Source organism: Solea senegalensis, linkage group LG14, assembly GCF_019176455.1.
Source record: "Solea senegalensis isolate Sse05_10M linkage group LG14, IFAPA_SoseM_1, whole genome shotgun sequence".
NCBI lineage: Eukaryota > Metazoa > Chordata > Actinopteri > Pleuronectiformes > Soleidae > Solea > Solea senegalensis.
The window spans coordinates 8,280,466-8,291,092 of NC_058034.1; the positions used below are offsets into that span (position 1 = coordinate 8,280,466).

Below are 10,627 nucleotides of genomic sequence, written 5' to 3' on the forward strand. Positions count from 1 at the left end.
GGGTCACCACAACGGATGATCCGTATATTTGATTTGGCAGAGATTTATACACTGAATGCCCTTCCTGATGCAACCCTTTTTAAAGCGTTGCATTGTTAAACTCCTCGGTACAGCTCTGACCTGCTACAGCTTCACACCCCAGCCCACAGTCTGAGGTCAGCAGGTCAGATGTTACTTGTGGTCCCAATGTTCCATTTTAAGAGACAAGGTGAACGCTCCTTTGAACCGTCTTTTTAATCAGGCTTTTAGTTTAAACTATGGTTGTTATTGTTTTATTCTTTTTATTGTGTTTTCTTGTTTTCTGTTTAAACTATCAGTATTTTATGTATATTTATTGATGTATATTCCATATTTGAGAAAGGTGCTATACAAATAAATTTGACTTACTTACCCCATTTATCTGGGCATGGGTCTGGCGCAAGGATGTGGGCCCTCCAGTGGCTGGGGTCAATTTAGACAATCCAATTAACAATGAGCAATGGGGATTGGGTACCTTATATATACACAATAATAATTATAATAATTATTGTTATTTTTTAAGTGGCAACTCGGTTCTCTTCCATATATAATAATACAATTATCGTTATTGTTATTATTATTAGCATTATTCGTATTATTACTCCACATTGTTACATTGTGGTGCTATTGCGCCATCTAGTGACATGATTTAAACGTGTCTCTCTGTATTTGTGGATGTCCTACAAGATTCCTGAAGGACCTCTGATTCGCTTTAGAAATATTTGATTATCAGGTTATAATCATGAGTATAGATTTACTTTCAAATTCATATTAAAATGCAATGATGTGTTTTCAAAAACCTATGACTGATTCCCAGTTCAGAGTAAAAGGATGTCCGATGATTTGCCTGATCACAATTGTGTAGCTTTTGCTCGGGGTCGGTTAGCTGACCTGCAGGTACCCGGCTGTCAGTATTGGAGAGCGGCGGCAGTCAAATCAAATACCGTTTTATTCCAGGCTGTGAGCAACACACGACCGCCAAAATGTTCGAGGAGGCGAGTGAAGTGTTTGACAACATGTTTAAGTCGTCGTTTCCCCTCACCTTCATCGTATTTATCCCCGCGGTGCTGATCCTGGTGTCGCCGCTCCCGGCCGAGGCGGCACATGAGTTCACGGTGTACCGCATGCAGCAGTATGACCTGCAGGGACAGCCGTACGGTGAGTGGGCGTTTGTCCCGTTTCTCTCTCAGCTGTAAATAAGAGTTTACCTCACTGCACTGATTGGCTCAATGATTAGCTCGATCGCCATTAGCTTTATCAAGCTAGCCTGCTGAATGACAGCACACTGGGCAGCTATGGCTAACTAGCTGCTAGCATAGCTTAGCATCAGATCAGTGATCTGAGGTCAGTGTGAAGAATTCAGATAAATAGATATAAGTAGAAGACAAAATGAAAATACAGATTTTTTATTTTCTCGCGTCAAAAGTTCCATGTGCAGTGCTGAATCAAATTATATGAATAACTACATAAATATAATTTATCACATAATATAATCGATAAGTTATTAATGAAATTTCAACATATTTTTAGTAAATCGCTGAGCAAGACAACCACAGAAGACAAACCACTATGCAAAATTGTGATTCCATCATTAACAAAACGTAGGCTAACATGTTCACAGTCTTATTCCTGGGTTTTACTCGATTCCTCGTGTACTGGTTGCACCGTGGTTGTTCTGCTTTTGTAGTAGTGGATTACAAAACAATATTGTTTTGATTATTAGTCAACCAGCATTTAATTATTATTATTTGTATTAATAATTATTTCATTATTATAGAATAATACAAATAATAATATAAGCAGTTATTTTTACACACACAATTGGTGATAGTGAATATGACCTTTGTTTTTTCCATGTCAAATGTATGGTCTAGGTTTTAATCTGTTTTTGCACTCTCAGAGTGCTTTATATTTATATTGTCCAACTGTGAGCTGAGTTTTGTAGGACTACTGGAAGATGACTGTCTTTTCTCTACTCCTCATTTCATACACCATGTCACAATGTTGATCGTGTTTTGTCTGTCATTTGTATTGGAAATCGTTCAAAACTACCAAACTTGACACATACACCAGAAATCTCAAACATGACCAGTTACAGTGTTATTCACCCGATGGCATAAAGACAGGAGCATGGTGAAAAGTGCTGATTGTTGATTGTGGTATCCTCAGGTACGAGGAATGCCATCCTGAACACCGAGGCTCGTACGGTGGAGGCAGAAGTACTAAGTCGTCGATGTGTTATCATGCGTCTGGCAGACTTCTCCTATGATCAGTACCAGAAAGCCCTGCGACAGTCAGCAGGAGCAGTGGTCATCACTCTGCCCAAGAACATGTCTGCTGTGCCCCAGGACATAGTGCAGGTATTGACACACACTTAAAAACACATAACTGTTTACATTGTGTGTTCAGGTGAAATGCTGTGCTTCAGTTGGTTTTTAGGTTTTACTCTGGAGAATAATAAAACTATATGTCCTATCCTGTTCTATCCATGACACAGTTGAATAACCAGACAGAAGTGAAGTAAAATTGAATGCTCTTGATCAACAGATTAACAGCTGAATAAGAAATACAAATGATAGCTATCCATCATCAGTCATACTTAATGGCTCCTTTTGTGTTCTCCATTTTGCTGATATTTTGTATTATCTTTGAAATGACTGCAAAACAGCAATAGTTGGCATTAAATAAGTTATTCATGAAACACCTACAACTAAGTCAATTACTGATTTCACCTAAGATGACAAGACAACTTTAATTGATCAGCTGCTGTGCTTAAACATATTATGCCCCTCTCTTCATCCTCTGTAGCAGTTCATGGAGCTGGAGCCAGAGATGTTGGCCACTGAGACCATTGTCCCTGTGTACTTTGCCATGGAGGATAATGAGCTGCTGTCCATCTACACCCAAACCCTAATCTCGTCCTCCTCACAGGGCTCATTATCAGCAGCTGAAGGTAGAGACTACAGTATTCACCTGCTGATGTAATCTGTTTGCCTGCGTTGTACACACAAAAACAGCACACATGGGATTAGTATGCCATGTTTTGTGATAATGCACAAATCACTTCATTCACATCCAGTCAACATTTAAGATCAAAGAGTAACTTCACTTTCTTCTTGTGTTTCCATTAGTGTTGCTGCACACAGCCACAGCCAATGGCTTCCAGATGGTCACCAGTGGAGCTCAGAGCAAAGCTGTCAGTGACTGGGCCATCACCAGTTTAGAGGTGAGATGCTTTCCAATTGCTCAGTGCTTCCAAACTGTACTGTAATGTCAATGAAGTGATTAAATTGACTTCATGTTCAGACCAGAAGGAAAAAGGGGTTTGTGCAGTGCGCTTGAAGACAGGCACATTCTGTGGTCAGAGAGTTGACTGTGACTCACTTCAGCTTTGCAGTCATACTCTCAGACACTTTTACTATTGGATTAGTTAAATCCAAAGCTACAGATTTTTAGTGTTCTGTTTTCAGTGTTTCTGCCGCGTCGAATAACTCTGTTGTTGTTTATCAGGGTCGTTTGGCTGGAGTTGGAGGAGAGGACCTTCCCACAATTGTTGTGGTGGCTCACTATGACTCCTTTGGTGTTGCTCCAGTAGGTCCACTGCTTCTTTCCCCTTTTCACCACACTTTCAAAACATTTAGTAATGTGAGGAGCAGCAGAAATATCCTCTCTGTAAATATCTGTGTGACTTATTTATTGGCTCACAGTCCAAAAACTGATATGACCTTCAGTGATATTTAAGAAAATAAAACTGTAATAAGAAGACTAATCTGACTGTGTGTGTGTGTGTTGTCCAGTGGCTGTCATATGGAGCTGACTCGAACGCTAGTGGTGTGTCCATGTTACTGGAGCTGGCTCGTCTCTTCTCAAAACTCTATACTTACAAGAGGACACATGCCGGGTGAGTAATGACACCAACGTTCACCTTCAGATTGTTATTGGTCTTTTGTGTCTCATGAAAAGGAGTGGGTTGTCATGGGGATTTTTATCGATACCAATACTGATTCTTACTTTTCTGTAATTTGATGCTGAGGACAACTTATCACAGAGCTGGTGGAGAGCGGAGTAGAAGAGTGTGCATCTTCAGTCACCACAAGTGGGCAGGCTCTGCTGTTTAAACCAATAGACTCCACTGTATTGAAGGGCTGTCAATCTGTTCAATAGACTTGGCCATTATTCAGCCAGTGTTGGAGGCTGCACAGAATGCTGTTAAACGTTAGCTTGGGATCATCTAGCATACAAGTTTTAAGTTCTTAAAAGTGATACCAATGGGGTTAGGAGTAAGCAGCTGCAGGTTCAGATTTCTGTCATTGTTGGAGCCAGGAAGCTTCACTGAGAACGATTCAGTCATTAGCAGCAGGAGAAACATCGACTTGGTTATATATCGCTGTGTCCTTCCTTCCTTGTGCAATACAGTTATCGATACGCCAGGGCAAATATCAATGTTTTCATTAACAAATTAAGGCTGGGCGTCGCTACTTGATGTCTCCTCATGGCAGCGTTGCACAAATGAATGAGGGAAACTTGGCCAGAAGTTACCTGGTTGAAGAAGACACAGTTTACAGCAGGATAAGAAATGCTCCATCCACTTTCAATACATAGACTTTATGCACTTTTTTCTCTATGTTGCTCTTTTAACTATTCAGGTTTTGTTTTCTTTAGTTCAGACAGATGTCGTGATGTATCACTATATGATTGTCTTGTGAGTGTTACTTGCCAGCACATTTTTACACATAAGACGCTTCTTCCCACATAATCTTATGATGTCACTGCTTCATCATCATTAGGGGACAGCTGTGAAGCAGAAAATGCTAGCCAATCTTGTGATTCCCCCACTGTTCTAAAGTGGAGTTAGAAATACCGTAATATAAATGTAGATCGTGTTATTGCTTGTCCAGGCGCTTATCAATTCCTTGGTATTGACCAGTGAGGGACTGGTATCAATCTAATACCGGTTCTCAGATTCCGATGATTTTTAAGTGGTATCCCAGCATCCGGTTGTCTTACACATTCCATTTGTGTTAACAACACAGTCGCCTGAGTGAAGCTTTGCACCGCACACTCGCTTAATGTGGTTTCTACATGATGAAACATTAGACGTTGTATCGGTTGCCTCCCAGTGGTTCATCTCGTCGTAGTAAGAAGTCTAAGTGTCTTGCTGTGAATGCTTTTTGAGAAGCATGTGGACATTATCTGTGCACCCTGTGTTAAACACCTAAAATGGTCAGGTCTTATTTCGAAATGTACTCAAGAGTAGCTGAGTGAGACCCTGAAAGCAGTTAGTGAAGGAGTAATGGACTTTACTGTAAGTGCATTGCATATAATAAAGTTGTCTCTATAGGATCAAAGTCAGCATTTCTTACTTGACATGTCTGTCACTTATGACGCCTCCATGCTGATTTTGTTTTACACATCCTCCTGTAGATGCTTCTCTCTAGTGATGCCCCTCCAACTTTGACTCATTTGTGAATCGTGTTTTCAGGTACAACCTGCTGTTCTTTGTGTCCGGTGGAGGGAAGTTTAACTATCAGGGCACCAAACGTTGGCTGGAGGAGAATCTAGACCACACAGGTACCGTTCGTCCGTCTTAAAATAGATGTTAATTTATGCAGTTGAACAAACTGTTCTTTTGCTCTGTGCCAGTTTCATTTCTGTGCTTAAACTCTCATGTGCACTTTCTTTCCCCTCCTCACTCCATACATTTTCAATTTAGTTATTAACTCGCTCCTCTGTTGTGCTTTTCGCTGCCTTTGGTGATAGACTCTAGTCTGCTGCAGGACAACGTAGCTTTCGTGCTGTGTCTGGACACTCTAGGGAACGGAGACTCTCTGCACCTCCATGTGTCCAAACCTCCTAAAGAGGGAACTCCTCAGTTTTCCCTGCTAAAGGAGCTAGAGACGGTAAGCGCGCTGAGGCTTTATACACCAGTTGTACCTGATGGGTTGGCCAGTTTATATTCATGTTGGATGTGTTGTTTTATCTTATTTAAAATCCTCTTCACATTCTGATAGCATCTCTAAATGACGTTGTATAAACGGCACATGACACGCAATTATATACGTCATGCATCTGATCAGCTTTTGCAGATTGGGAAATCATCACACATCTGGGAAATTGACACTGTCCACTGTCGTCTTCCATTCTTAATCCTAATCCCAGGTGGTCAGCAGTCAGTATCCGGAGGTGAAGTTTTCCATGGTTCACAAGAAAATAAACCTGGCCGACGACATGCTGGCCTGGGAGCACGAACGCTTCGGGATCCGCCGCCTGCCAGCGTTCACGCTGTCCCACCTGCCCTCGCACCGTCTGCCCCAGCGCTCCAGCATTATGGACGTGCGGTCAGTGTCCCCCTTCTCTCGCCAAGGAGCGGGAGAGCCCCCTGCTGGGTGGGTTTATCACTGCAAGCCTCTGCATCGCAAGTGTCCATTCTGTTAGATCTGCTGTGTTGGAGCTTTTGTTGGTGTGACATGATGTTTCTCCAGTGTGGTAGAAAAACATTTTGTCCTCTCCAATCATTAATCCTCTTCTTCTTTTTTCCAACTTGCTTGTGGTGTGTTGAGGTTTTTCTTCTGTCCCTGTTTGATCAGGGTATGCTTTTTTCCCCATCTGATGGTTTCGAGTTTTTCTTCCTCCTCTAACGTCTGCAAACTTGTGTTTCTGTCTCGCAGGCCTCACGTTGATGTAAAGAAACTAAGCAGGAACACAAAGGTGGTGGCAGAGGTGTTGGCCAGGGTCATATACAACCTCACAGAGAAGGTATATATTAACAGATGGATGTAATGTGTTGAAACTGTACAAGCTTTGTCTGTTTCCTCTCTGTGATGTGGTATTTTTGCTCTTGTGCTCCTATGAGCAGGGAGCACCTGCAGACTTGGAGATCTTCACTGAACAAATGGTAAGTCACCAAACATACGTACAGAACACTCAGTGACTTTTAGGTATTAATTGGCCTCACATTAACTTTGTAAACCAGAGGGGGAAGCAGAGACTATGTGTTAGGATTGTATGTTAAATCTGAATTGAATTACATTTAATCAATAAGATTCAGGTTTCAGTGTTTTAAGATGTTAAAATGCACGTTTGTTTTATATTACCTTTACTTTTGACAACATAGTCACTTTAATAAAGGTCTATCTTATCTTATCTCGTATTTACATCAGTTAGGGTTAAAGTTAAAGCTGTGGCTGAAACTGAAAACCTTTGTTTAAGTGCATAAAAATGTCAGATTTCTATACACTAAAAGGTATGAGTTGTGAAATATGAAACCAACTTGATCTTATTACTCTAAAACATTAAATATGATCCTTCAAAATGAGTTTGCGTTTGAAACGTACAACCTAGAGGAGACTCATCAGACTGTCCAGCAGAGGGCGCTCTCAGCAGAGCCCAGCCTTAGATCCAGGAGGTGGATATAATGTCAACATAATATTAGTTTGAACTGGATTTGTGGAAAAAAAGTGACAGCCCTAATCATTTTCCAGTGTTTTCCACCTGCTGGTGAGTCTGTGTACATGCACAGGTCATTGTTCACACTGGTACGTTGTCTTTGTAACATGTGTATTATATACACACACATCAGCAGGTGCAGGAGGAGCAGTTATCAGCGGTGGTGGAGTGGCTCACAGCGCAGCCGCGAGCTGCTCAGCTGCTGGACAAAGACAGCAGCGTGGTGTCCACTCTGGAGTACCACCTCACACGCTACCTCAAAGATGTCAAGAAACACTACGTGAAAGCGGACAAAAGGTAAACACGATGATGGCGGAGGTTTAACATTAATGAGACGAATAAGAGTTTTGGTCACAGCAATGAATGTCATCTAGAAAGAAAACAGGAAAATCTAGCTGAAGACGTAACTGTCAAAAAGCATGTGCTTGAGTGTAACATCGTGAATTTAAATGTTAAAATATGCTGACACTACATTATAGCCAGTAATTATTGTTTGCAAGTAAGTCTAGAAAAGCATCTTAAATGTGAATATCGTCTGGTTTCTTTGCTCCATTTAACAAATCATAAGTGATACATTTTGGTTTGTGGACAAAAGAAGACGCTTGAGAGCATCATCATTTTCTCACGTTTAATGGACCAAACAAATCATTCATAGAGAAAATCAATATGTAAAAAGAGTGTTAGTTGCGGCACAATAATGTTTCTGCTCATGATATTAACTTCAAAGCTTTTACCTTTCTCCATCTCAGAGATCCAGAGTTTGTTTTCTATGACCAGCTCAAGCAAACTATGAATGCTTACAGGTACACTTTCATTTGCTCTCCTCCTTCCTTTCACACACTCTTCTGCTGCTCATACTGATTTACTGTAGCTCTGTAAAAGCCCTCAGCTTTCATCTGTAAAATAGAGAGGCTTTTATTGCATCCTTCTTTTTTTTTGGCTTTCAATAGATATAATTAAATTAATTAAAGAAGCAGCCACCACATAAAGAGTCACTCTTTCATTTTCTTTCCCTCAGAGTGAAACCTGCTATTTTTGACCTGCTGCTGGCCGTCTGCATCGCGGCCTACTTAGGAGTGATGTATCTAGCGATCCAGGTAAGTGCCTGTGTTCGTGCAGCACACATGCTCTCTGCTCAGCATGTGCAAACTAACACTGTAACAGAAAGTGACATTATCAGAAATGACTGTTCTTGTCTCTCCACAGAACTTTGGCATCCTCTACAGTGTTGTGCGTAGAATCACCCAACCCAAGGCCAAAGCCCACTAAGATCAACACAACTCTCTTCTTCCCCTTACTCCTCCTCCTCTCCACTGACATCGACAAACTCAAGCCAGTCAGAACACAGTAGCTGGGTCGAGCTGCAGTTCTCCCGGTTTTCAAACCAGCAGAATCACTTCCACGTCCTCAATCCTGCTCCACAAGCTATGATGTCAGATCCTATCCTGCTGCCAACTTTCGTCAATTTGGTCCCGCAGACCAGAATAATCAGGAACTGTTCCTTTTGCACTGAGAATATTTCACGATTCGACTCTCGCAATTGATTTGAAACGATGTCGTCACGCCTCGGAGGTTCAGACGAGATCAGATGTTTGTGATCAGCCGATTGCTCTTCATTCCTTTTCTTACTGTACTACACTATCAAGTGATAATGTTTTCCTTGGGCAGCTAGAGGACAAAACTGAACACATGGAGTTTAATTAATTTTGTTGAAAGATGCGTTGGCCAAACTACACTCGCACTGAGATTCACTGGTTTCTGCAGAGGCTTCCTGTTTCTTTTGACCTATTGCTTCAGCTTCAGGAAGCTCTTCACAGCCGTTATGAACTTGAGGAAGTGTCACATAAGTTTGTGGACGTGTGAGCGCTGCCCTCTGCAGACTTAGAGGTGCAGTGTGTAGGATTTAGCAACATCTAATGTCTCTTACCTCATCTTCCCCTTCCAAGCATGTAGGAGAATCTACGGTTAGTCTTCAGTTATCAGTAAAACTCAGTCGCGGCCTGCATAGATCCCCGCTTCACTCTGTGGATATTAAAACAAAAATCCAAACATTTAGGTGATTGTTCAAGCAAAAAACAACATGATTATTTTACACTCCATGTCTCCCAAACGGAAATAATTTCACTTGAAAACCCGAGTAAAAAAAGACTAAAAAATACAGTTTACGTCTTTAAGTCTGAATAAAATGTGAAGTATGAGTTTAATAAACGCGTGTAGTGAATTAATCAACGGAATTGTAGAGATGAAAGGAAGATAAATAATTGCCAAATAATTTTTTGTGTGTAAAAATGTCCTCCTCTGCTCACTTAACATTAATATAGTTAATATAGAATAGTGCAAACCCCAACAATGATCTTTACCTTCTCTCTTTTTTTGCTTCTCCTTTCTCCAGGTTTGAGAAAGATGCTGTTGAAACACAGTGCATCTTATTTTCAATGCAAACCCCCCACCCCACCCCATGATTTGATTAAAACAAAATGATGCTGGTGAATTTCTCTGCTGTAAAGAGCTCACGTTACAGGAGGTCACGCGCAGCAGTCATGTTTTCTTGTCTAATCAGAGCATGTGAGTTATTTATTGTTCAGAAGAGTTCAGCGCCAACACATCAGGACAAGATAACTCTCCCCCTTTACTCCTTGATTATCAGTAGAAGTCGTGTGTGTGTGTGTTGATTGTGAACTTTTGCCGACTGTGGCAAGAATGTGACTTTAAATTTTGATGCTGTGTGAAGATTTTTTGTTCAGGCCAGCACAGCGGTATTTATAAATGAAATGTCTTATGATGAGAAGAAAACACGGAAGGTTTTGGATTAAATTTGGGTAAATATTGTGAACACAAACATAATATTTGGTCATATTTGTTGTTTCCTTGACCTCCTGTCAACTCTGGTTTTGTCTTGTGTGTTTGTTTGTTTTTTCCACCACGTGTTACTACATGACCCTGTAACATCCCGCCCTCCCCACTAACAGAGGACATTTGTATTAATATGAGGGAAATACTGTGGTACATATGAATTTTATAATTTATTGAAACAGTTTTCATGTGTACAGTGAGATGAACTCGCCTCTGGTTTGACCTTGCGTTTCATCTCTGACACAAAACTTGATCTTTGCAATGAAAATGACATCAGTTATGATTCAAAATAAAGTATAAAAAGTCCACA

The 10,627-nt window shown here is 40.9% G+C and overlaps 1 protein-coding gene across 4 annotated transcripts; it reads left to right on the plus strand.

The window, feature by feature from the left end:
• The first annotated feature begins 887 nt into the window (after positions 1 to 887).
• ncln (nicalin) lies at positions 888 to 10,627 on the plus strand. 4 transcript variants are annotated; one of them, XM_044044893.1, is made up of 15 exons: positions 888 to 1,176; positions 2,188 to 2,378; positions 2,827 to 2,971; positions 3,150 to 3,244; positions 3,529 to 3,609; positions 3,816 to 3,919; positions 5,501 to 5,589; positions 5,779 to 5,918; positions 6,178 to 6,404; positions 6,687 to 6,774; positions 6,872 to 6,913; positions 7,598 to 7,761; positions 8,214 to 8,267; positions 8,483 to 8,561; positions 8,671 to 10,627. In XM_044044893.1, exons 1-15 carry the CDS (start codon positions 1,002 to 1,004, stop codon positions 8,731 to 8,733), a joined length of 1,737 nt encoding a protein of 578 aa, XP_043900828.1. In that variant the 5' UTR covers positions 888 to 1,001; the 3' UTR covers positions 8,734 to 10,627. The 4 variants fall into 4 exon arrangements, with proteins under 4 accessions (XP_043900828.1, XP_043900829.1, XP_043900830.1 ...); XM_044044894.1 differs by having other exon boundaries at positions 6,875 to 6,913; XM_044044895.1 differs by having other exon boundaries at positions 6,178 to 6,356.